Here is a 27,176-nt window from a genome sequence, read left to right on the forward strand (position 1 = left end):
AAGCTAATTAAGACAGTCCCCAGGACAAATTCTTGAAAGTGTGCAGTGAAACTATGAACCCTTAGCACACGTGTATGTGAGCATTAACAAATTTAATACAGGTTGGGAAAAGGCTATGGGCTACGGAAGCCTACTCACTTCATTCCTAGAAAACAATGTGCCCAGGAGGGTGTTGGTGGCACAAGCCTTTAATAACCCCAGTACTTGAGAGACAAGGCAAATGGCTCTCCATGAGTTCGAGGTCACCGTGGTCTACAGAACAAGTTCCAGGACAGCCAGGGCTATACAGAGAAACCCCATCTAAAACAAACAAGCAAACAAACAAACAAAAAACAAGAAAGCAATGTGCCCAAGTGGACAATGGTACCTGTGATGGAAAGAATAGCAGCTTAGCCACCTGGGGAGAGTTATGGAAAAGGCTGAACTGATCCAGTGTGTGGAGTGTCATATGGCTCTATAATGGAGTCCACAGTCAGAAGCCTCAGGTGTTCCACAGAAGAGCTGGCCTGCCCTAAGCATCATAAGACATCCTGAGATGAAGGAGCTGGAAAGATCTGTGTACCCAGTGGTAGCCCAGAGCAGCCTCTGAGGTATACAGGTGAGAACTGTCTAGCTCCTGCCCTGTGGCCCACAGCACAGACAGGCCAGAGGCACCTGCTTGCTGCCACACCTCACAGCACTGATGGAGGATGTCACCCAGGGGCCTGCCCGGCACATGGCCAGACTGCGGCGGGAGCCACCACGGTGTGAGAGTATGTGGCATTCAGATGGAGGAGAAAGAGAAGTAGAGAAGTTTGACCATTGTTTAGAGAGATGTAACTGGAGATTCAAGGAGTAGCCTGTTGTAAATGGCCAGCTGTGCCATCTGGGGCCATGGTGAGGTCCAAGCACAAGCTGACACTGGGGGCCACGTTGATGTCAGTGGCTCATATTACCACTAGGGAACATGGGGATGTCCCCAGGAGGGCCAGCCACAGGGTACCATGGGGATGTCTAGGGGCTGCGCAGAAATGGTCCTGTACCCTGCTGGCTTATGGCTCCATCTCTTGAAAGCATCTCTCACCAGGTTGTGCCTTGCCCAGGCAGCACAGTGGAGATGGCCCTGTTGGCAGAGATGTGGGCAAGCTGGCCCCAAGGGCATGAGTGTGGGAGAGCTGACCTGCCACTCATATACCTGTGGGGTGTTACGGCACAGAGGTGATGTCCCTGACCATAAACCAACTCCGGCAGTTGGGAAAGCTGCCCACAAAGTCATGAGTACAGAAAAGCTAGCCCTGTCCCTCATCAGCTGCAGCACTCAGGAGAGCTGGCACCTCACTTCTCCTGGGCAGCACAAGTCCTGGTGTAGGGGGAACAGGTGATCCAGCCCCAAGGGTGACAGCACAGGAGATCTGGCCCTACCACTCATCTGTTGTGAGGTGGCATGGGTGTGGATGTGATGCCTTTTCACCTTGCCACCTGTGGTAGCCAGAGAGCTGGTCCTAAGGGCATGAGAACAGAAGCGCTCACCCTGTCTCCTGTTGATGGAGGCACTGAGTGGCCTAGCAGTCCTGGGGAGATCACCACGGTAGTGCAGATAAGAGGGAGCAGATGTGCTGACCAGCTCAGCTACCACTCAGGACCAAATCCAGGGCACTGAGTTGGCCCATCCCAAAATCTATATCATGTGGGAATGGGTGGGAAGCATGAAGGGGCCAGTCCTGCTGATCCAAAGCTGCAGGATCTCTATGGCACAGGGTAACAACAGGATTACTGGGAGATGTCCCAATGAGGATCCAATATTGATGGTGTCACAAAAGCCAGAGATCTCGAACCAGACCAAATGCAATGAATATTTGCAAGTGAGGACAGAGGAATATACTGTGGGACACACCGTGAGTTACAACTTCCACAATGAGAAGTTCACTATGCTTTGGTTTTTGGTTTTGTTTGTATGCTTTTTGTTTTTCATTTTGTGGAGGAAATTGCAAAGGCAAAGGGTCGATATGAGGGGATGGGGAAATGAGCAGGACTGGTGTGCACGATGTGAAACTCACAAAGAACAGAAACTTAAAACAACAAAAAAAATTGTCTAGTTGATCCCTCTTCTCAGGAAGAACCAGGGGCAGTGTAGGGTCTGGAGGAGTCCTAGAGCAAGGCTGGAAAACACAGGCTGCCAAGGCACCCTATTTAAATGACCATCCCAGGGAAAGGGAGGCTTTCCCTAAGAAGAGTCTGGAGTTAAGTGGCCATTACACTGGCCCCATATACTCACCATAATGGCTGAGTCAACAGTCATACCTAGATCATCTCTACGTCAGGGAGCAAACAATAAAGAGAGAGAGAGAAAGAGAGAGAGAGAGGAAAAGTCAATGGGAAAAGACTGGCCAGTGTGTTCAGGGATTTGTCTCCACTTAGGGCACAGAGACAGAGAACTACGCACCCTAAACACATATGTATGCGAGCATTAGTGATTTTAATTAGTCTGGGGAGAAGAGTAGGTGCCACAGCAGCCTACCAACTGCACCCCTAGAAAACAATGCTTCTGTGTGGGCAGTGCCCACTTGGGATGAGGTATCTCATTCCTTGCAGCCCTGAGAGTGATACTGAGAATGTGTTGTGGCGTCAAAGCCTGGGAGTGGTCGTACCTGGCTCTGCCCAACTTCCACTGCGCTGCATCATACTTGAGCATCTGGGCTCCTAGAAGAGCAAGCTCTGTGCTTTGTTGGGTTAACCTTCTGCAGCAATGCTGGGAATTGTTTATTTTCTCTAGTGCTGCCAAAGAGCCCCTGGCAGGGAGACTAAGCGGGTTTCATTGAAAAGATACTTTTCCTCCCCAGGCCTATAAACAAGGCCATTGCAGGCAAACCAACTTCCTTAGCCAGGCACTCTGCAGCCGCCCATCCCCAGCCAAGGAAAACAAATGCATAAACATTTCAAGGAGATATAGGAAGCATTTCTACTGGGAACCTGCTGTGAATGGCCACTAAAGTTTACACAGCAAACCCCATGGGAGCCTGGTGCAGGACACAGCCCTCTCAGCCCTCCCCGCCCTCCCTTTCTCCTATGGCATAATTGAGTCCTCCCTGCCTCTCCAAAGATCTGCAGCCAGGACACAGCATGTGCCCTAGCCCCACAGGAACACAAGATAATGTTTGTAGCTGTCACTGTCAAATCCGATAACTCCCCAAATGAGGAGGTCTCTTCTTATAGCATGGAGACATCTTACTGCAGAGGACACAGCCCTAGAGCAGCTAGGCTCCCAAACCCCACAGAGACACGTGGAGGCCAAAGATGGGCTGCCATGAAGCACCTACAACTCCTTTAGGCCTCTCTTGATCCCTATGTGTAAGCACCCACTTCTTCCCCAGAGCTAGGAGTGGAGACACCTGCCAAGTTTTACCACTATCTTGGTTCTAGGTTCTTCCCTGGATAGCCTTATGGCAGCGAATCTGGGATCTGGGGCTTTGCCTGTTGGTCCTGTACTCTTGGCTCTGACCCAAGCTGCCCCTCCTCTAGTTCTTCCCCGGCTTCCCAGTGCTGCTTTATCACACTCCTTGATGAAAGCCATAGGATACACACCATGTGGAGAGTGAAACTCAGAATATACCATCTTGCCATCCAGTCTCCCTCTTTAATTGTGCAGTGTGAGTACTTCCAAGGCCCAGCCCACTGTCAATGGTAGTCAGTTCTTCCCACAGCTACAGGGAAGTTGACACTTGCTTTGTCCCTATCTTTTTTGCTCACCTGGCCAAGGAGTCACTCCCTGGGTAGCTTTCTGGCCCCATCCTCCCAGTCTCCTTTTAAGCCCATCCCATTCTCATGAGGCCTCACCAGGTCTTCCCTCAGTTGGACTCTCTAGACTTTCGGCTGCTTTTGGAAAGCGAACTTATGTAGCTTGTATGTTAGACTATGATGCTCCTGTGGAAAACAGGAAACCCAGGGAACCAAGGTAAAAACGTCTTTGGGACAAAGGGCAGAGCTTGTCCTTACATCTTTGTTAGGAGATACTTTGCCCACTGGGGTCCTGCACTTCCACCTCCCTATCCCACCTCAGCCATGATGAGAGTAGACTTGTGCTCCCCTCACCAATGAACCACAAAGTCTTGGCCCTGGTCATAGGCTTGACTTTTGCTTTATGGAAGCTGCAGTAACAAGGATCCAGAGTCCCCAAGGCCAGCCACACCAGAGGCCTTGGAAAGAGGGGTAATCCAGGAAGGATGCAGACAAAGGCAGCAGAGTCTCTGATGGCCTTCTTGTCTTTGGCAGTCACAGCTGGGCCAGGAGGGAACCTCAGCAGCACACAGGACCCCACCATAGCCCTTCATGGAAGAAGCTGGAAGGCCCCACATGCCTCTGTGGCCAGAGGTCATCCAAAGATGAGTGCTGAAGCTATAGAACTTGATGTCCAAGGGTCACAGAATGGGGTCTGAGCCATTCCAGTTCACGGATGCCCCCTTCCACCTATGAAGAAAGTGACAGGAGAGTGTTAGAGCTGCAGGGATCCAGGAAGGAAGCTTTGAGGACTTCACACTGCCCGCTGGCTCTCCACATTCTCACCCAACCTAAACACCCATATGGCAGGCAGAAAAGACATCAAGGACCCTGGTGACAACAGGGAAGACACAGACTACAGGCGACTTGTCCTTTTGTGCCATAGCTGACTGTGCTGGTTCTCGTGCTACAGATGTCTAATGATTTAACGCATAAACATACATCCAGTCCCAGCTCTTGTCCAGCAGTGCCTGACAATGGCCCTTCAGGGGCACTTATGTAGGACTAGAAAAACAGTGAGAAAGATGCGGAGGGGACTGAACACCTGATAGCAGACCAGGCCATTTCTCTATGGGTCACAGGCAGTGAGGGCTGTGAATAACAGAGGAACAAAATAGGTTTTGAAAACTGATTTATGAAGCCTTAAGAAGAACTATGTAGATAAATGTTAGTATCTTGGATCCAATGGAACAGTTATTGTAGGTGAGACCAGGGGTTTCCTAACATCTGACTCTAATCCACAGAGCTAATTTTCTGAATAAATGAGGGGAAATCGTATTTATGGTAAATAAAGAATTATGCAAACCTACCACTGCAGGTAGTCTGCCTATGAATGCATCTGAAGACAACATAATTAGAATACGGATGTGGTGAGGCAGAGGACAGAGTGGAGACCGGGGCTTAAAAATGTCTCACAGTGGGCTAGAAAGATGACTCAGAGGTTAAAAGCATTGGCTGTTCTTCCAAAGGTCCTGAGTTCAATCCCTAGCAACCACATGGAGGTTCACAACCATCTATAATGAGGTCTGGTGCCCCCTTCTGGCCTACAAAGTGTACATGCAGGCAGAACACTATATACATAATAAATAAATAAATCTTTTAAAACAATGTCTCACAGTATATGAAGTTTGGAGGGGAACCAACATCATGTTTTCAAAACCAGAAGGCATGTCAAAATCCTAACATAGGCAAGAGAAAAAGAGAAGCTGTTCCTGTTTTATTTCAGCAACTCACTGGAAAAGCCTAAAACCAAGCCTAGAACCTCAGCAAGAGAGAAACCAGATCAACTCGGGGGAACAGTGCACTAGCTCCCCACAGAATGGCTGGGAGCAGGTGCCCTTATCCAGAGATATGCCTGGACTTTGCAATGTCTCCCACAGGGCCATGGTTTGAATTCTTGGTGCCTGCTGGGCTTCCGGGTGGTGCCACCTGGGGGACCTTTAGGGAGCAAGGTCACTAGAAGACAGTCTCTGGAGATGATTCCTGATCCCTGCCTCCTCTCAGACTCAGTGTTATGGTCTACCATAATGTCAACGTCCTCTAACAGATGTTTCCTCCACTAAAGCCGAGCTGCTTTACCACACATGCCAGGGCGGACTGAAAAGCCAGAAACCTAGAAGCGAGCAAAATCTCTCCTCTTGAAGTTGTTTCTGTTAGGTAAGGTGGTCACAGCACCATGAACTAAACTAAAGCACACTGGTTTCCCGTCCACAGATTCAAGCATCTGTAGAGCAAGAAACAACAGCAACAAAACCCCAACCACCCACCCCAAGCCAACAAACAAACCTGTGCTAAGCACGCACGGCCTGACTTTTCTTGTCATTATTCTATAAACAGCATAAACTAACAAGTGCTTGCATATTAATAAGCATCCAGAAACTAAACCATCCAGGAAGATATGTGGCCATATGTAAATACTACTATTTAAAGAAGGGATTTCAGCACCCTCAGGTTTTGATAATCTCAGGTGGTGCTGAAACCCCTCCATCAATAAAGTGACAACTGAATGGCTCATCTTGGCCCCAATGTTCCTTACCCTTATTAGCCCAGCCTCCACCTCAACTCCCTCTCCCTTCCTCAGAGGTGCTCTTTATCTTCTCCAGCTATCCACACTGCTGCCTCAGTATCTCTAGTGTTTAGGCTGAAACTTACCCTTTTCCAGAGGTAGCAGAATACTACATACATACTCACTCTTCTAATTTATTTTCCTGTAGGTTATACATCTTCTTGATAGATGTATAAACTATGTTTCCCATTTCATATTTTCTGTGTTTTACATCACCCCACTTCCCATCAAAAAAACAAACATTTCTTGTCATTTAGGGAAAAAATAAATAAATCTTAGTTGTGAATTCTGTGCCTCTTCCTCCCAGAGAATGCTTTGGTGTATAAGACAGTAACTGCACATGGCCATGAAGGGGCAATTACCATCACATTCTAGCTCCACCAGGGTACATCAGGGATAAGATACACTTCCCAAAGCACTGAAGATGTAAGGATGTCATGTGCTAGACAGAATGCTGCCTTGATGTACACCCTAGTCAACATCCCAGGAAAGCTGGGTATCTGAAATTTTTGTAAAATTTTTGTAAAATCTGCTTGAAAGGCTAGAATAAGTAGGTGGGGAAAACCAGCCTATGCACAAATGTCAGCTTGAAGAAGTGTTCCCAAATCCTGGTTATCTTTGGTGTCATTTGATGGCACCCAGCAATGCTGAAAAGATCTCACTCCTATAAGTTCCGGTGGCCTTTTGGTAGTCAATCCTTTGCTTCTTGCAGGAAAGGCATTTGGTTCCAGTACTTGGAAATGATTTCAGAAGATCTTTCAAGAACCAGTACTGGAAGAACCACCTTTGTAAGATCCATCTCCGGACTAGCCTATGCCAGGAAACGAACGCCAAAGCACTCTTACATTCATCACTGTTGGCACTCCTTCCTAATCATCGATGTGAGAATCCCCAGGGTCAGCCTTTTAATCTATTAGATGCTGAAGAATTAGGTGGCTCTGTGATCTCTGTTGCTCTAGACCTCTTCCCAAGCTTCTTGTATGTAGATTCAGGGGACTCTATCAGGTTTGGTCACTTAGATAGACACACCCACTTTGATGGAATGCAGCCATGTTATAGCATTCCTCTTCACTGTCTGAATGGTAGATATGGCCATACTAGCAGGCAACTTGGTGTAACTTGGAGAAGTTAACTACTCCATGAGGAATCTTCTGTTGATAAGATTTGGGGTTGGAATCTCACGAAGCCCCAGGGGAGACAGCTTAGTTCTACCATCAGGGAAACAGACCCTGCACTGCCTGGCACACAGAGCAGGTAGAGGTGCAGAAGTGCTGATCCCAGGTTCGGAAAGGCAAGGATGATTTACCACAGCTACTGAACTAGTTGTAATTTAGCATCTGTAACAATGTAATACTACTCGAATTTTTCAATTATCTCCTCTTGCTCATCTTTGTTGTTTTGAAGTACACCATTAAATAACCTTTTATTGCTCTACTAAGATGTGTGTATTCAAAGTCTTAGGGGCCTGAAGAGATGGCACAGTGGTTGGGAGCACTGCTCCTCTTCTGAAGCTGGGTTCAATTTCCAGCACCCACTTGGTGGCTTACAACTGTCTGTACCTGTAGCCCTATGGGAACAAATGCCTTCTCTTCTGGTGTGCAGACATACATGCAGACAAAAAACCCATATGTGTAAATAAGTCTTTAAAAACAAAACAAAAACCGTCTTAAATCCAGATATCTAAATGGTGGTGAAAGGAGCCCAAAGGAGAGTAACAGATCCACCCCAACCTGCTCCCCAGGACTGTACTGCCACCCTCTGCATACTACCCAAACCCTAGACTCTACCTTCCCCACTGGCAGGCAAGCCTACGCTCTCCCATGGGCTCCCAACAGACAAAATGGGGTTTGGCTTCAGCACAGGGTGCATCTGTGTCACGCCAGTCACAGAGCCCTACTGGCAGGCTGCTAGGTTTGTGTATGGTTTTGAAGCTTTCATGAGGAAACTAGCCCTCCCATCCTGGCCAGCAGGTGCAGAGGCAGTGGAGAGAAGCACTTTGCTGTAATATGTGAAATCAGGGCCATCTGAAATGCTGAAAGGGCTGAGCATGACGATTCATCTGAAAGGTCTGGAGTGAGGAAAGTTTCTCCAGTGCTGCAGCGGCAGGGAGGGAATGCAGGGAAGTGAACGGGTGAGATGGAGAGGTGCCTGAATGTGCAGCGGGAGTCAGCAGCCCAAGCTGTCTTTGGCAGTAACTCAGGAGGCAAAGTATACACACGGCACACTTCAAAGCACCTTGCCATTGGATAAGTCCGCTGTGGGGCTCTTCTGTTCACTATAGGACATTTTGTGCCCTCTTCCTGACTGTAATTGCTGGAAGTGTTTCAAGACTGCCAAATAATCCCAAAGGTGAAAAACAACTCCACCAAGGATTGCCAATTTAGCAGTTGAGCTTTGAGCTCAGCGTCAACAGCAACATCAGCAACAAGGGAGGGCCATGGCATGCAAATACGCACTCCCCCAGCCTGCCCGAACTGATTCAGACCACTGCTGGATCTGATGTACTTTATATAGAAAGAGGGCCCACATGGGTCTACAACAGCAAAAAGAGGGCAGGCCTGTTATGATGCTACAAACGGCTGCAGACATACCCAGAGTTCTGTCTGCTGGCCTTGATTTATCTATCAGACAGCTTGTGTGCCAGTTTCTGTTCGCGCACTCAGGTCATTCCAAATTAGAGGTGGTTCTAGAGCTAGCCCTGCATGCTCTTTGCCACCTGTGTATGGCCTTGGCCAGTGCCCCCCGCCCCCTCCCCCACACAACTTCTCTGCACTCAGATCCAGGCCCCTTGCAGAAGGACATCTGGCTTGGGGTAGCTATCAGCCTTTCTGGTGGGCTCAGGAAGAGCTGACATCCCAGGATTCTGAGGTGGGGGACACTTCCCCCCAGCTCTCCTCTCACACATCTACTCTGAAGGCCACTGCCCTCCCAGATCTCCAGCAGGGAAACCAGGTCTTTATTCACTCTTTATACGACTCAACCTCCACGCCTTCTTCCCCATCTGATCCTTCTCCTGCCTGCTTTTCCACATGCTCAGAACCCCTTGTAAAGGTCAGGGAATACCTCTGTGGTTTTACTTTGAATCTCACAGTGGCTCAGGAAAGAGATAATGATATCTGACTGACAGATGGGCAGAACTGAGTTCAGGAGAACAACCCATATGACAATCGGAAATGTGTGGAGAGCAGCACACATCACAAGAACGTGGTTGACATAGACACTGGAAGCCTGGGAGAGCTCCTTCTTTGGCTAAGGGGCACTGTGAGTGGGGACTCCAGCAAGGGTATCAGCATGAAGGAAAGAGGGTACTTAGGTGGGTAGGGCATCCTTGAGGGAGGTGAGTGCTCTCCCCAGCCTCCAAGACACCGACACTGTCTGTAACTAGTTTCCGTTTCTCCTCTGAGCCTCCAAACAGAAACATCTGGTCCCTAGCCCCAGGCCCGGTTATGAGCTCTTTCCTCTGCTCTCTGGCCTGTTGACAACTGTTTCATTTTTCTCTCACTCTGGTGAGGATGGAAGCCTGGGAGAGGTCAGTGTGTGCTGTTGGAAATGACCCCCAAAGAGTCTGGATTGGCTCATGTAGTTTCAGAACAACAGGAGGAGGGGCAAGAGATGGACCTGACATAACAAAGGTAGCAAAGAGACCCTGTGGGGCCAAGATGTGCATCATATCAAAGGGTAGGGACAGCACAGGGACCTAGTGATGTTTCTCTTCTCTGAAGGCAAAACCCAGAGTCTGGGCCTGTGTGACACCTCAGTGACAGCAGGCAGGTGGCAGGAAAGGGCTAGATGATAGGGGTGGGGGAGGGGGCACAGGCACCCCTCTGTGAACTAAGCACATTGCCAGATGACTAGGTATGTGATAGGTACATCCTCTAGGGTGGGCCATGATTCCCTGGATTTGATCAGGGTTGATTCAGAATTTGATTTCCGTTTGATTGAACTTCCTGAGAGTGGGGACTAATTCTTATGTAGCTGTTTCTTCTAAAGTACCAAGACAGAGCTTCTTTAAGAGTTGCCATGATGAGATGGAAACTCCACCCACCCACCAGGTGTTCCAGCTAGCCACCCTTCTACATGGGATGATTCTGAACACTCAGCTGCATCTCACCAGGTTATTTCAAATCGGACTCTGGTTTTGGCAGTGACCTGAGTACGGACTATAGCATCATATGTACCATAAGGCAGGTCTACAAGCAGCAGGCTATGCCCTCTCACCTCAACCCCATAGCCAAGACCATTCCAGCAGGTCCCCACAGTGACCTCAAAAGCTACTTTCCCAAGTTCCTCCTTTGAGCTGTTTGAGAATCTGCAGCAAAAACAAAATGCAAGGCCTTTGTAATTCAATCCACTAGACCAGGATTTCTGGCCTGCTGTTTCCCATTACAGTGGCATGTTATCTGATGAATCAAAGAGACAAAGACCCAGCCATTCCACTCTTCACTCACCCACTCAGCCTTCCGGGAATAATTCTGGGAAAAACTCTGGGAAAATGCTCCCATGGTAACTGGCCAGGTAGACTCGCCATGGCCAATACAATGAGAAAGTACAGCAGGCAAAAACCTGCTGGAAGCAAGTTCCCTGGGTTGCTACCTCCCTTGATAACTGACTCGCAAGTTCAGGTTCATAAGGCAGATGGACATGGATGGGGCCGGGGAGGCCTTTACCCATCATTAGAACAGCACTTCTCAAAAGTAGTCCTGGAACTTAGAGAGATGCTTCCACAGTTAAGAGTGATTGCTGGCTTTGGACCCAGAGAAGAGCATGGCTGATTGATTGCATGCGGGTTGATACCCCAGGTCCCGCCTCTGAGAAAAAGGTATCGGACGGGTATGATGCTCTTTGGGTGGATGACACCTAAATGAACATCGGTACAAAGTCCCAATTTATTTCTAATATCAGAGATCAGACCTCTACTCTTGCCTGATGCGTCTAAAACAAAAAGGGGGAACTGTAGAGAGCTGCGGAATGCTGTGCCTTAAAGAATGGAGCTGGTTTCCTCCTTCCACCTTCCCGATGGTGAGTGCTCTCTGTCACGAACAATTCCACATTTGGCTAAGGCTGAGGATCTGGCTTGCTTCCATGTATGGGGACCTATCTGCATTGCCCACGTGGCACGCCTGGGTTGGCTACCCAGAGGCTATTTAAGCTGTGGGCTGGCTTTTCCCAGGGTCAGATGATTGTTCAAGGTTCCTGAATAAACTGCATTGAAAAAAAAAAAAGAAGAAAATGATACCAACAAACTCTATAATTACTTTTTCTTTTGAAATAAAGGCATCAATCAAAATAAATAAATAAATAAATAAATTTACACTGCAGTCAAAACTCAAAAAAAAAAGAGTGATTGCTGAAAAAAGACACATATGGTATATACTCACTCATATAGACATACAACATAGGACAAACCCACTAAAACCTGTGCATCTAAAGAAACTAAGCAAGAGAGAGGACCCTAACTAAAATGTCCAATCCCCATCCTGAAAGGCAAAGAGGATGGACATCAGAAGAAGAAGAAAACAGGAAACAAAACAACCTAGGAACCTACCACAGAGGGCCTCTGAAAGCCTCTGCCCTTCAGACTATCAAAGCAAATGCTGAGCCTGATGGGCAACTGTTGGGCAGAGTGAATGGAATTTTAGGTAAGAACTGGGAAATAGTAAGAGCTGGAGAGGACAGGGTCTCCACAAGGAGAGCAGCAGAACAAGAAAATTTGAACACAGGGAACTTCCCAGAGACTCATACTCCAACCAAGGACTATTCATGGAGATAACCCAGAACCCCTGCACAGATGTAGCCCAGCGCAGTTCAGAGTCCAATTGGGTTACATAGTAATGGGAAGAGGGACTGCCTCTGACATAATCTGATTGGCCTGCTCTTTGATCACCTCCCTCTGGGGGGGAGCAGCCTTACCAGGCCATAGTAGAGGACAATGCAGCCACTTTTGATGTGAACTGACAGACTAAGATCAGAAAGGAGAGGAGAACCTCCCCTATCAGTGGACTTGGGGAGTGGCATGCAAGCAGAGGGAGGAGGGAGGGTGGGATTGGGAGGGGAGGAGGGAGGGGCTTATGGGGGGATGCAGAATGAATAAAGTGTAATTGATGAAAAATTTAAAAAAAAGAATTCTGTATAAATAACAGCACTCTGACTTGAATATACACTATTGTTTTAATTCACAAATACTAAACTTTTGAAATAGTCTCAAAACTAAATTTGATTGTACTTATACTAATACATTAATGAATCAAATAAATTTGAAATTTGTTTAAAATATATTAACTGACATATCTTATTACCATTTTAAAATAAATATTATATTAAATAATTAAAAAAAAGTGATTGCTGAGCAATAACGAGGATCAGAGTTCAAATCCCAGCACCCAAGAAGTAAGCCAAGTGCCTCACATATGTCTAACTCCAGCGGCAATGGGAGTGTTGCTGGGGCTTGCTGGCTTGTAGACTATCCAAAAAAAAAATGAGGCTGGGGGTACTAGTGGTGGGAGGGTACAAAGATAAAGTAAAAAAGAGATCCCAAGGAGTATCCTAGCCTGGAAGGGGTAGAGGCTGTGCCTAGGAGCAGTTGGGGACCTACTCCTTCAGAAAGGTCACCCTGTGGCCTCCTATACTAGCCTGCACTAGGTGCCAAGGCCAGGGTCACCACCTCCTTTCACCTTCAAAGCCCTTCACTCATCACCTTGAATGAGTGGCCCTTTGTACTTGAAAGGACAGTGACCTGCATGTCCCCTAATCCTCTGATGAAAGCAGCCAGCCTATGACTCTGCAGTAATGCTGCATCCCTGTAGGGGAGAGCAGGGAACAGGCACAATGGGGATGTGCCTGCAGGCCTCCCACTTCCCCTTCCTGATGCTTCCATGGTGCCAAGGCTCTCTTCCTCAGTCCCAGTCAGAGGCTTGCTTGTCTGCAAGGGGCAGCCTGCCTGGACTCCAGGTCTGCCACATGTATTCCAGGTGGCCAGAAATCTCAGGACCAGGCTGTGATTCTCGCCCCAGCTGGGGAAACAGATTCCTCCTGAGACAGCACCCAGGCATGAGTGCCAAGGACGACGGTAGTGAGACCTAATGCTAGAAAGTATTTAGTAATATCCATGTGGGCTCCAAGCTGCCACTGTCCCTACTTTACAGATGACAAAGTGAGCCAGCTGCAGCCCAGCTCTCGAACCATGACGACAGGCACTACATCCCAGGAAAAGCAACAAGAACCCCCTGTCTCCCTTCCAGGACACGCCCTCCCCCCCACACTAAAGTCTCCTAGTCATCACTGCAGGCTTTGAGAAGAGCTGGCCAAATGAACCAGAGGCTTCTACTAGCTTCTACAGCCCACAGTCCCTGTAGAGCACAGCCCCAGCCTGGGGCACAACCAAGAGCTTGGGAAAAAAGGGATGGGCTTTCCCCAGCTCTAGCCTGGGCCACAGTCTCCCCTGAATGCAAAGGCACTGGGTGAGGTACTACTCCCTGCTTCAGGGACAGAAGCATCCCTGCTCAGTACTCTGAGTGGCTCTACCTCACAGAGGGTAGGCAGATGCTGCTGTTGTGACCACCCACATTCCACCACACCCTGGCCATCCCATCTCCTCCCAATTTTATTCCATTCTCCAGCCCAAAAAGTCAGCAAACTTTCTCTCAGTGGAGACACCTGCTTAGTATAGGCCTCCAGCCCAGTGTCTAATCAGCTGCATGGTACTACCTGACCACACCTCTCTAGATCAGGGCACCCAGGAAGCTGTTTCTCTCTCTACAGGCCTAATGCCCCCAACCAATGCACATCCTGGACTCTGGGTAAGTTCTACGAAGTTAGAGGCAGCCCCACTCACTTGGTTCTGATACAGAGCTCAAGGGGAGGGACAAGGTCAGTGCAGCTGTCCTCTGAGGTGGTCTTGGTGGTATCTAGGAAGGAGAGGAAAAAAAAACAAACAAAATAAAACCACTCACGTCATCCAGGGGTAGGCACTGACCCTGAGGCCAGTGCAGGCAACTGCAGGGACCCACCCAATGCTTGGGTATCATGTACTCATCTCCATCTTGACTGGATCCTTCTCCTAGACAGTGCACTGACCTCTTACCTCCAACCTCCACCAAACTCATGCCATACTTTAGTTACCAAAATATTTTTTTTTTCTAAAATCAACTGGGGTCTCATTATTCCTCTATCCTAAAACCTTCCATGACTTCCTAGTGCCATAAATGCAAATCCAAACATAACAGCAGAGTTTATGGTTTACCACTTGCAGGTGGTCTTTTTGTTTGCTTGCTTTTATTTTCTTGAGACAGGGTTTCTCTCTGAAGCCTTGGCTATCCTGAACTCACTTAGTAGACCAGGCTGGCCTCGACCTCACAGGGATTTGCCTACCTCTGCCTCCCCAAGTGCTGAAATTATAGGTGTGCAGCACCACGCCTGGCTTTGCTTGTGGTCTTAACTTCATCTTCCACCCGTAATCCTATCAAGCACCCAAGGCCCATCCGTGGCTCACTCTTACAGGATGGTCAGGCTAGCATCACTCTCTGACCACCCATGATTATTCCAAGAAGGCATGTTAAGGCTGGTTCTGGAGCAGCCTGGAGGCTCCCTGAAGAGATGGGTTAAGGTGTCTCACCAACAGTCAGCCGGATCTCCTCCTGCTGGTTGGCCAAGCCATCATAGTAATACAGGTCAAAGAGCCGCTCAGTCCTCCAGTCACGCAAGAGCTCCAGCTGGAGGCTGAAGAGGACGCTGAAGTGGCTCTCACTGCAGACCACCCAGATGGGGAACTTTGGGGTCTTCAGGAAGCAGCCAACCTGAAGGAGGGAAAGACCTGATGCAACGATATGTGCTGACCAGCTGAGGCAAGGCTGGCTTCCCAGACAGCCTTGGTGTGATGCTAGAAACCCCTCCTGATACCCAGACCACAGGCCTACCTTCTAGAGTTGGCCACCACACAAGGATCACAGGGAACTCTCCCTCTCTCTCCCTTTCTCTCTCTCTCTCTCTCTCTCTCTCTCTCTCTCTCTCTCTCTCTCTCTCTCTCTCACACACACACACACAGCACACTCACTGGTTCCACAGCCCACAGCCCTCTAACCCTCTTTTGTCCTCCAGTCTCTCACACACCTGTGGCTCAGCCATGACCCCCCCCCCCCACCCCATGTGATTCTTGCTGTACTCCTCAGTCACTCAGCTTACCAATCCCTGGGTCTTCCCATTCTTTGTCCTTCCTTCTGAGAGCTGTGTCACCTCAACTGCTCAGTCAGTAAGCAGGTATCATTGCCTCCTCACCGAGAAACTGCCCCCTCAACCACAGCACCACATCGGGTCATTTGCCTCTAACAGGACAACCACTCCACACAGCTGCCTCTAACAGGAGCCCACCCAGTGTGGGAGCAAATGGTTGGAAAATGGAGGTCCTCAGGAATAACACTGGACTTCAACTAAAATTGTGCCTTGAAGACAGGTGAGCCCCGGGGAGCCAGGAGAGAAGGACCTGAGCGAGCAGCACAGAGAGTGGGAGGAGAAATTCAGGGTACCGTTGGCTGCTTGGTAAGAGGAGAGCCTGGAGGATGAGGCTGGGGCTACACCAGAACATGGAGCAAAAAGTGTCTGCAAGTCCCCAGCCAGGACTTTCATGATTGGCCAAGAATGTGTGGGAAAACAAACCACAGACACCCCCCCCACACACACACACACATACATACACCCAGCACAATGTCATGATGCTTCTTGCAAAGAGAGAACTGATTTAGGGCCCCGTGGGCAGGCCGCCCTCTCCACACTCTCTTGTGAGTGTCGCAGGGGACACCTCACCTGCCAGTACTAGTTCATTCAACTGTGTGGTCCAGCTGGTGTACCTAATGCACGGCCTCCCCCAGGACACGAGGTCTTTGCTGCACAGGTTGTTTACAGCCTCCGCTGTGGATTAGGGAAAGAATGGGAGCGATTTTTCCAATCAGGAGAAGGACATACTTGCTCTAGGGTCCACCACAGAAGAATGGTGAGGCAATGCCGAGCTACAGTGCCTGGGTTAGAGGAACTGTGCTCACTCAGAGTGGCCCCTGGAAGGACTTGCCTACTCAACTGGAGTGAGCATAGGGATGACGCTGACAAGAGTGTTAGCTGCTCTCTTATCTACAGTAAAACCCCTCTCTGCTCAGCCCTCTGTGACGCTCTGCTCTGCCATGTGTGATACCCAACTGGACTACAAGCTTGCTCCTCCTGAGAGGTGAGGCATTCAAACATGCCTGACCCCCGCCTAACCCTTCTGTAAGCTTAGCTTCCTCTTGGTGCTCAAAAGAGGCTTTTCTTGAGAGGCACCGCCTGGGTCTGGGCTCACTCACAACAGGCAGGGAAAATGCCTCAAGCCAGCCATGGGCAGGCCTGGGCGGCATCAGCTCCTGAATTTTCCAAACGAGGGACAGAGGGCATTTTGCCATTTATAAACAACAGTCAAAAGATTAAGAGCAAAACAGCTGCCCAGAGGGCTTATACATGAGAGTGCTCATTCACAAGCCTTTTCCACAAGGAGACATTTTCCAGAGAAACTTCCTTAGGGGTCTTAGGGAGCTGTGTGTGCCATTTCCCTCGCACAGGACAGGCTCTCTCTTGGGGGCTGTGCTGCACTATCACAGGTTGCTTTTATTTGTTTGGCTTTATTGTTCTGAACTTTTAAACTTATTTTGAGTGTTGGGGAATAAACTCCGGGGATTGTGGTAAACCTGTGCTCTGCCACTGAGCCACACATCTAGCTCCCGAGACTTTAATTAACGCCTTTCAAATTTTTCTACATCAACAAGGATACATCTAAGTAAACACCTGTATAAATTAGTTAAGAACGGCCTTAACAAGACCTGATTCTGAACATGCAAATGGGCAGCTGGTGAACCACAGATGTGCTTCAGGATGTACTATTCCTCGGGAGAGCAGCTTCCAGAGTCACGCTCTAAGGTCACAGATCATGTCTTTTAACTCTCTGTGTCATGTCAGGTCTCCTCCCATCAGCTATGGACAAACAGGCCAGCTTCTTCCACATACCCACAAGCATTCTCGTCGATCTGATTAACAAACTGTAAGTTCATTTAATTTAACCTGAATGCCTTGACTGTTAGTGTGAGGTGATGTGAGCGAGTTTTCAGGTGTTTATTTGTCAAATGACTGGTGGACTTCTAGATTTTTATCAAATGCACTGCCTCAACATTCTCTGGGTTTTTGTAGTTTGGGTTTTTTGTTGTTTTTTTTTTGCCGGTAGTTGTATGTTGTTGTATGGACAGAGGATCTCCACATGTAGCCCAGGCTGGCCTTAATTTCTAGATCCTACTGAGTGCTGGGATTACAGGCATGTATCACACACCTACGTCTCCTTAGGCCTCCTGTAATATTTTATATTAAGTGAACTAACCTTTCTCCATTAATTTGGAACCTAGCCTCTGTGTGTGTGTGTGTCTGTGTATGTGTGTGTGTGTGTGTAACTATTTCTGGCAATATTTTCATTGATCCATTAGTCTCTTCTTATGCCTTATGTTTTGATTATTCTGCTCTTCGTTGTATGTGCTGATGGCTGAAAATTCCATTATGTATTTCAACCCCCTGACTGATACTGAGCACTTTTTCTTTCTTGATAAACTCTTCTCAAAACCCTTTGGATTTTCTCCCTTGAAGTGCTGGGTTCTTAATCCAGCATCTTGAGCATGCTAGTCCAGTGCTCTGCCCTGAGTTATGTCCTAGTCCTGTTCAGGATCTTTAACTTTCAGATTAGAGGAAGGAGTATTTTACCACACTGAGTCTCGCTACCTAGAACTGACATGTTACTCTGTTATTCTGATCTTTTACGTATTTCAGAAAAATCAGTTAGAAACCATGTATTGCCTTGGCTAAGTTTATTGCTTGGTATTTTCACGTTTTTATTTTTGAAATGTATTTATTTTTTATTTATTTGTATGTGTATGTATGTATTATACCCAATCATCTTTCTAAGCTCTCAAAAGATGACTATAGTGGTTTTTAGTTGGCTTATGTTTATTTCTGATGTAGGTCATTGCATTCACATATGAATTTTTAGGAGTGTTTTAACATTGTTATTCTGTGTGTTGTGGGGAGATATGTGAAGGTCAGAGAACAACTTAGGGGACTGAGTACCTTCCTTCCACTGTGTGGGTTCTGGGAATTGAGCGCAGGTCACCAGGCGTGGCAAGAGCTCTTACCTGCTGAGCCATCTTACTGGTACTCAAGGGTGTTTTAAAAATCTGAACCTTAATCTCTCACGGAAGTAGCGAATGGCCCGTGGCCAGTATGGACTGCCTTATCCAAGCACTTGTTCTCAAGGATCAGTGTTTGACTATAAGCAGAATCACCTTCCTGTCTACAGTGGTGACATTCATTTGATGTGATTACACCTTATCCTCGACAACACAATAGACTACGGGGACAAAGTGCTAGAGAAAATGAGATCAGTGATGGCAGCAGAGGGTAATTAGTCAATCAGGTTTAGGTGTGCTGCAATGACCACTGTCAGATCGTCACCATGTCTCCTGTCCCCTAGAAAGGCAGACGGTCAGCCAGTCTAGTACACTACTAACTGGAACACTGTGCTGTCATCGCAGAAGTGCTGAAATGTGGGGAAACTTCCCTCCTAAAGGCAACAGATGTGATACTTAAATCAAGGAAAGGCCCACGAAGGAATTGGCGCTTGGATGGAGGAGGCAGGGTGGGGAGAAGAGATCTGCTCAGTTAGAAGGGGGACAGAGGTGACAGCAACTTCCCTTTCAGGAAGGAACATTAAGGCAAAGCATGAAGAGTGGGGAAGGCAGGGCAGGTGGAGGGACAGCACATGCAGAGGCCCAGAGGAAGGACGAACCCCAAAGAGGCAGGTGTAGTTCAAGGTCCAGCAGGAGAGCCAGAGGAGGAGGAAAGGGACAGCTCTGGGAGGACTGGTAGGTGGAGGCAAGCTTGGGATTTTAATCTTTGCATCAGTTCCTTATGCTCAGGCCACAATAGCAAAGATCACAGAATGTGTGGCCTAAACCACATAAACTTATTTTCACAAAATTGTAGAATTCTGAAATCAAGGCGGTGTCTGGATTGTTTGCTGCGGTAGCTCTCTCTGGCTTCTGGTTAACTGGCCTCCTCCCCGCCCCCATATCTCACAAGGTCTTCTCTCGATGTCTACGTCCTAATCTCTTCTTATGATGACACTGTCCTTTGGATTAGGGCTACCCTAGTGACCTCATTCTAATTTAATCACTTTCTTAAATACCATCACCAAACACAGTCCTGCTCAGAGGTCAGGACTTCAAATATGAATTTTAGTGGACACAGCACAATGATACTACTGGAAATCGGAAAGCCCTGGGGTGTTTTGAGCATAGAATGGTATGATTGGGTCTATGCTTTTAAAGATTACACTGCCTTAGTGAAGGGAGAGGAAGGAAAGTGGGTATGTCAGAATGGTATTCAAATACAGGGTCTTTCTCGTGGCTATGTTGATGCTATCCAATAAATGGGGCCAGCTAGACCAAGGACTTGTCTCAGTCCAGACCTTGAGTTTTGAGCTTCCCTGGGGCTCCTCTGTCCCATGCCACTGACAGAGGGCATAGAGCCATAGGGATGAGAGGTAGTATTATAAAGATGAAGGCTGCCGGGCCCCACTTGGGTCTTTAGGGGAAGGAGAGCCCACGACTCAGCCTTGATGACATCTTGAGAGAAAGAGTGAGTGCATCTAGAATCCCTTCGTTACTGTGCTTGCCAATGGTACAGCACAGGAAAGCATCCACTCCCCACACAGACAACACTCCCAAACCTGACCAGCAAGGGGCCCATGTGAGTTCAAGGAATCTACAAGAAAACAGCCATTAGGCCCAGGTTTCTCCAATAGTCATTTCATTCTGAGTGAAGAATGGCCTTGACTCTTCTTTTCATCATTTGCCCTCTACTGACCAAATCAAAATAGTTAATTTTTTGACAGGCAGCCTGGACCACAGGAAGACATCAGGCTCATGCTTAGCCTGGAGTCTATGAAACTGGCCAAGCTTATTCCGTTCAACCCATGGACCACTGGGCTGGAGAATATTAGTGCTTCTTCTCTTGGTGCTTCTCCTTGGCTACATGGTCAAATTGCTGCTATACTCCTGACGCAACACAACCAAAAAGGAACTGGCCCCTTTCTTCTGCAGGCAGTTAGAACCCACATATCTGCATTCTGTGAACTGGGGTTATTACCAAAAAAGGGGATCAGGAAGACGCACATCACATGGTCCACAAACAAGGGGCCTAAATAAGAGGTCACACAGGAAGAATAAGACAAAAATCCTAACCCCTTCCCACTCTAGTCATTTACCTAGTACTCTAGGGGCCCATATGATAACCTGCTTCCTGTTTGTGGCAGTGATGAAGCCACAAACATCTATACCCTCTTGGTGTCTGAGTGGTGTCAGCAGCCTCCTGTTGGTCCTCAGAGCAATGCTCTCCATATCTATAGCCACAGAACTGTGGATGACATGAAGTAAGGTTCTAAGAAGGTCTGAAAGCAGTGGAGGCTGCAGGTCAGATTGAGAGCACCGCTGCCCAGCCCATGGTGTGGTCATAGCGCCTCAGCAGCTTCACCAAAAGCACAGGCCTTTGCAAGCTTTCTTTCCCAGCAAGAAAGGAGGCAGAGGGACCACATTCAGCAAACAGGGCAAATGAAGCTGTTTGGGCTAAGTTGTGTCCCCTTAAAGGACATGTAAGCCCCAAGTGCCTCGGAATAGAACCTTATCTGGAACTGGGGTTGCTGCACATGACCCTGGTTAAGATGAGGTCATACTGGAGCAGTGCGCCCTTATCCAACTGAGGTCCTCAGAAATTGAGACACAGGGAACAAACAGCCAAGTGACTATAGAGGCAGAGCCTGGAGTGCGCTGCACCTAGAAGCCAAGGAGCACCAAGGAGTGCTGGAATATGCCACAAGCAGGAGAGACATGAAAGGATTCTCCCTGTGGCCTTCAGACGGAGCACAACCAGCTCACATCTCAGTCTTGGACTACCAGGATTTAGCCTTGTGACTAGAAGCACCTCGGTTGTTTTAGGCACCCAGTCCATAGCATTTTGTTGCAGCAGCCCCAAGAAATTAAAGAAAAGTCTAAGATGTAAAGCTCCTGCCTTCAGAGACCTCCCTTCCTCAACACACTATATATACTAACAAATATGAGAATGTATAAACACAAACACAAACACACACACACTCACACATGCATGCACACCATTCTGAGCTCCACTCTGATGCACAACCACATATGAACCCTTACAAGGGCTTTTCAGCTATCCTTCGTGGAACCCAGAACCTGCTTTTTGAGCCTGAAGTGTCTGTGGCATTGGCAGCAAAGTCATATTTCTTCTAGGCTGCTCAGTATTCAGGGTGGACCTGAACTCCAGACAGATTTGGGAACTAGAGCCATGCTTCCCTTCCTTGCATCTCATAGGTCCAAGGAACAAGGCTGCTGGAGCTCTGGAGTGCATGTGGGTACCTGGCAAACATTGTAGTGTTCAAAGAGAGATAAGAAGCCGATGTTGCTGCGTGCCTCAATGCCTCGGAGGAGTGTGATGTTCCCATCGCCTGAGTCCAGCTCCATGACATCATTGAAAACATTGGACACAGCTTTCCCGGTCAGGAGAAGATTGACAAGTTCCTGTTGATGAGAGAAGGGGAAGCTGCGTCAGATCTCTGAAATCAGCCTTGGCAGGGCGTGGAGGGGAGGCTGGGGACAAGGGAAAAAGGGCGGAGGAGGAAAGAAACCAAGGAAGGTGGGAAACAGAATGCAGAGCAGAGACTGTAGGGGCTTGATTTCTCCACAGGCTCTGATGGAGGAAATCTGCCAACCGCCTCTATCAAAGCACCTCGAAGGACTCAGCAATCTGTCTGCAAGCGTTTCTTAAATGAAGACTGTACAAGGAGCCTGTCCTAAGTCTTAGTATTGAGGGGACCTTTGAATGGTTACAACGCAGCTCGGGGTCGGCTAGGGAGGTCAAGGATGTGTCTGTGCAGTTGAAACCTAAGGTAGGATATGAGCGGGTCTATGAAAATGTGTGTACAGAGTGTTCCCTGCCCCACATGGACAGACAGTCACATAACCAAGTGAGAGAAGCTTTGTTGGGAAATGACCTCTGGGAGAGTTTTGAAAAATAGTGTTTTTAAAAATAAGCATTTTAATGTTTGAAATGACTTTAGACTCAATAGAAGTTTAAAAATATAGTCCAGAGAGTTCCTGTGTACCCTTTACCCAGCTTTCCTCAACGATAACATCTCACAGGACCCAGCACACCTCATAGCCAGGAAGCCAGACAACTCTGCACACTGCAGCACCAAGGAGGTGCCCCTGCCCTGACTAGAGTCTCGTGGGAATGGCAAGGAAAGCAGGACAGAGGCAAGGGCAGAGGCAGAGAGGGTAGCTAGAAGGTGGTGTTGATCCTCCTCCAGGAGGATCTGGCAGTTGCACTGCAGTGGATCACTGAGGCTGGGCACCGCCACATCCCACCACTGGCTAGGAATAAAGAAACCGAGCCTGACAGATGAGAAAGGACTTGTCCTAGCCACAAAGCCATAAAGTGACTGAGCTGAACCTTCGCCCACATCTGCTGAATACAGGGTCTGTGCCACCCTCACTACCCTGATAGCAACCCTGCCTACGCAAACACTCCAGCTGAAAGGTGGAAGCTGCCAGTGATTCTTTGGGGAAGGACTCTGGTTAATCCACCCCTAGGATTCAGACAAGTAGTCCCTCTGTGTTACCAGCCCCCAGTGGGGCGGGTATTACTTGTGAGACAAGCAACCACACAGCTGTCTCGTAGCCCACAGGAATGGCCGTGCCACCTCTACCCAACCTGCGCTCTGCGGGGCAGGGTTCACAGAAGTGTTTTCCCTTGTGAAATTGATGTTCCTGGTAAATAAACCTTCCACTTATACAAATACCCCTGCCCCAGTGACAGTTAGGCCTCCACTGATGGCCACAAAGGAGCCCCCATTGGAAGGAGACAGTGAAGGGCCTCATGTGTCCTTCAGGGGAAATAATAAAAGAGTTCAAAGGAAATATCTGCTCTGAGATACTGTGCCTCAGGCCAGAGGCTACTAAGAAAGGTACAACCTTTTTTATTTTTCCCCCTTAGGAGGAAAGTTTTCCCATCTTGTTTTCAATGAGAATAAAGACCCCTGCTCTCCCATCTGGGAAGTGTCCAAAACATCTTTCCCAGCAGAAAGTCTTCTTGAAGGAAGGAGTAGCACACACCTAAGGGCGGGGAAAGAGAACCTTGCAGCAGCAAAGCTGAGCCACCATCCAGTCCATGGCTACTCAAAAGTGTGTGCGCTGAACCACCTCCTCCTGGGGGAACCTGTAGAAATCCAGTCTCCATGGGGTTGGGGTGAGGTGGTGCAAGGCTGTAATCTCAGCACTAAGGAGGCTGAGACTGGAGGGTCTGGAATGCAAGGCCAGCCTGGGTTACACAGCAAGACACAGTGTCAAAAGAAAATAAAGAAACTCCCAAGTTCCAGTGTAGCCTGAGCCAGAGACTGCTTTTCAACACAGGAATTTGTGTGCAAACAAAAGCTGAGCATCCATGGCCTGGGCCAGATGCCTCTTCCACAAGGGAGGACAGTGGAGCTCAGGAAGGGAGGAAGATGCCTCAATTCCTTCTCTGAGTGTAGCAGAGAACAAGCTTAAACCCAGCCCAGGATGATGCTGGTCTAGCTCCTTCTACCCCGAAGTCTGATTCCTGACTTCTGCCTAGGCAGGTCCATTTTCTACCTTCCATTACGAGGAAGTTCCCTTGGGGCAATAAAAAGGCACCCAGAAGGAGAGCAAGCCCAACAGGCATCGAGAAGAGTGGACATTCTCCATGGCCTTCCTCCAGGGAGGGGAGAAGCCAACCCCACACCCCTCTGTGGGTGTCTGTTACACTACAGACCTTGCGCTTCCCTTGCTTGGGACCAAGGGAGGTTTCCAGGGTTAGGCACAAGTAAGTCAAAATCCCAGAACAACTGGTTCCCTAGCTAGGTCAGAAGACTGTGAGTTCTGGGCTCTGCACACACAAAGGGCAACATGTTAATATGACCCACATGGCCATTCTCTGAGGCCTTGGTGTGGTAAGAAAGATGTGCATGGAAGCTATCTTGATACAGATTAGAGAGGCTCCTGAACATGTGTCTTTAGTGGCGTCACCTGAAAAGGAGTATGACTGACAAGTGAGGTCAGGCTCTCTCTGGCCCCTAACAGGGCTTTTTGGTAAGGATGCAGAGGGAAGAGTAGTTGTGAAGGCAATGCCCTCTGCAAGTGTAACCCTCCTACTCAGGGTTACCAGCCATGCCTGGGCATGTTCACAGAGCCTGGGCTCTGTGCATTTTAGCACTTAAGTGGGCCTGTGTTCCACCTCTTCTGCATCCCCGTGCCTCCGAGAATAGCAGTCAGGACGAAGAAAGTGTGCCAAATGTGAAAAGCAAACTGAGCTTTCTTCGAAGCTCTCCATGACGGTGAAGCCCAGAAGCTTCTTGGGGGGACGTTTGATCAGATGAAGAACAAGGAAAGTAACTCGGGGAGGGGAAGGGCTACCTGGCTTCCCCTCTGTGGGCCCCATTGCCTCCTGACCTGTGTGCAGTATCCGTGAGCTCCAATGAGATGGCTGGTTGGGACATCAAAGTCCTGGCGGACACTAGAAAGCATAAAGGAGAGAGGCATTAGCATGTGTGCACCCCACTGAGGAGACAGCCACTGTTTCTGGGCCTGGGCTACGGATTCCAGATTTGCTGGAAACCTAAGCATTCTGCTGCACGGTGAGCCCTCTGTGGAAGGGGTGACACAAAATCGCCTCCATTTTGACCATACCAAAATCTGGTGAGTGAAATGTAAAAAGCCCTTGGGTTGGAAATCCAATGTCCAAAATTCACACCACAACTACCATTATTAATGCTGAGGATGGGGTGTCTGCCCCTATCTCTCGGTCTCCATCAAGCCAGTCTGTTGAACAGGAGGAACTGACTGGAGTGGACTCTGATGGCTCTACTATGGCTTCAATATGACTGGAATATGGCTCTCATGGGATCATACGCTAAAATATAACTCCCATTGGGAGATAATAAGAGTATAAAATGTTGTGTACACACATGTGTGCTTTCAGAGGCCACAGGCTGATGCCAGATATCCTCTTCTTCACCTTATTGTTTGTGTGTGTGTACATGTGTGTGTATGCATGAATGTACACACATATACATGCACAGGCATGCACCTGTCGCAGCAAATCAGAGGACCACTTTCAACCAATAAGAGTTGGTTTTTTCCTTCCTCCATGTGGGCTCCAGGGATTAAACTCAGGTCACTAAGCTTGGTGGCAAGCACTCTTTCCCACTGGGCCATCTCAACAGCCTCTGCCTTATCTTTTTAAACATTTTCTTTTAAGAATTTCACATGCTTAACAATAAAATACGATATGTATGCCCCTTTAGTCCTAGCTCCTCCAGGATCCCCAAATCACACTCTTGCCAATTTCATGACTTTTTTTTTTTATAACCCACCAAGTCCAGTTAGTGTTGGCTATATGTGCATGGGTGACACTGCCTAAGTTTTTTAGACAGAGTCTCTCAACGAACCTAGGGCTCGCCAATTTGGCCAGAATGGCTGTCCAGTGAGCTGTAGGGATCCTCCTGCCTCCACTCCTCAATGCTGGGATCACAGACTTCCACAGCCACACCTGGCTTTTTTACGTGAGTGCTAGGAATCTGAACTTGGGTCCACACATTTGAGCTTACCGCTCAAGTGCTTTACCAACTGAGCCAGCTCCCCAGCCCAAAAGGTAAAATCATAATAATTATGATGTTTAGAATTGAGGCTTTTAGGATTAGACTATGATTAAGTAACGTCTTTAGTATGAAGCCACTATAGTTGAAAATATCCCAATCAGGAAAAACAGTGGCAAAAGGGGAGAGAAGAAAAAAGAGAAGAGGAAAGAGAAAGTGGTGAAGGGAGCTGGAAGAGGAGGCGTACGTGCACCCCCTTTGCTTTTGTGTGGTGCCTTTGCCTCCTCAGAACTCTGCCAGCAAGAAGATCAACACGAGATACACAGACCCCTCAACCTTGGAGCCCCATTAGCCAAAATACACATTTGTCACTTAAAACTGACCTCGTCTATAGTATGGTGTTATTGGCAATAGAGGTCAGCCTATTGTAGAAAGCCTCTTTGAGGCCTTGACAACAGCTCTTGCCACCTGAGCACAGCTTTTACTCTCAATAATCCCCGAGACCACGCAAAGAAACAGCTGACTTGCCAAAGGTACTCTGTTCATGGATAATGAGACAGTGGGAAACCCTGACAGCTAGAGTCCAAGGCCTGGGTACCCCCTTCCTTTTACCTATGTGGCTCCAGACTTGGGATAGAACCTCAGACAGCAAAAAGTGAAGAGACTCTTACAAACAAAAAGAAGAAGAAGAAGAAGAAAAAAAAAAAAAAACACCTTAAAACTAAAAGAAATAGGCGTGAGCAGTGGGGACAGCCCAGCTTAGGGTACACATGTTGGCGGGGATCCTGATCTGTGAGGGGTGAAAGTCGGCCATGAGGAAGCAAGAAGTCTCCGTGCTCACTCTCAAAGCCCTCCTTGGCATCACCACAATCCTTTAGGAAACCGTTAGGATTCTGGTCCTTCAGGCATCCTAAAGTAAATCCCTATGTGCCCTACAACTGTTTGGCTAGCACATAGGAAATCATTCACAGTCACTGACCAGAAACAGCATGAGGCTCCAGGAAAGAAGGATTTGCTACCTCTACTTTATAGATGCAGAAAGAAAGCTCAGGCAGGTAGAGCACTGGGAACAGCTGAGGTGAGAGTCTGGCTCCGAGGCCTCTCCAGATACACACAGAACTG

The 27,176-nt window shown here is 48.2% G+C and overlaps 1 protein-coding gene across 3 annotated transcripts in view; it reads right to left on the reverse strand.

Annotated features, from left to right (window-relative positions):
• Positions 1-4,098: 4,098 nt before the first annotated feature.
• Mindy4 (MINDY lysine 48 deubiquitinase 4) overlaps positions 4,099-27,176 on the reverse strand; it is a 124,481-nt gene continuing 101,403 nt past the window's right edge. For all 3 annotated transcript variants that reach the window (XM_060379965.1, XM_021648112.2, XM_060379966.1), the window contains 5 exons: positions 24,910-24,973; positions 21,802-21,963; positions 14,931-15,111; positions 14,151-14,223; positions 4,099-4,443 (listed from right to left, as the gene is read on the reverse strand). In XM_060379965.1, the coding sequence (XP_060235948.1) occupies positions 4,395-4,443; positions 14,151-14,223; positions 14,931-15,111; positions 21,802-21,963; positions 24,910-24,973 (529 nt within the window). In that variant the 3' untranslated portion in view covers positions 4,099-4,394. The remainder of the gene's footprint in view (positions 4,444-14,150; positions 14,224-14,930; positions 15,112-21,801; positions 21,964-24,909; positions 24,974-27,176) is intronic.

Source organism: Meriones unguiculatus, chromosome 3 (assembly GCF_030254825.1).
Source record: "Meriones unguiculatus strain TT.TT164.6M chromosome 3, Bangor_MerUng_6.1, whole genome shotgun sequence".
Taxonomy (NCBI): Eukaryota; Metazoa; Chordata; class Mammalia; order Rodentia; family Muridae; genus Meriones; species Meriones unguiculatus.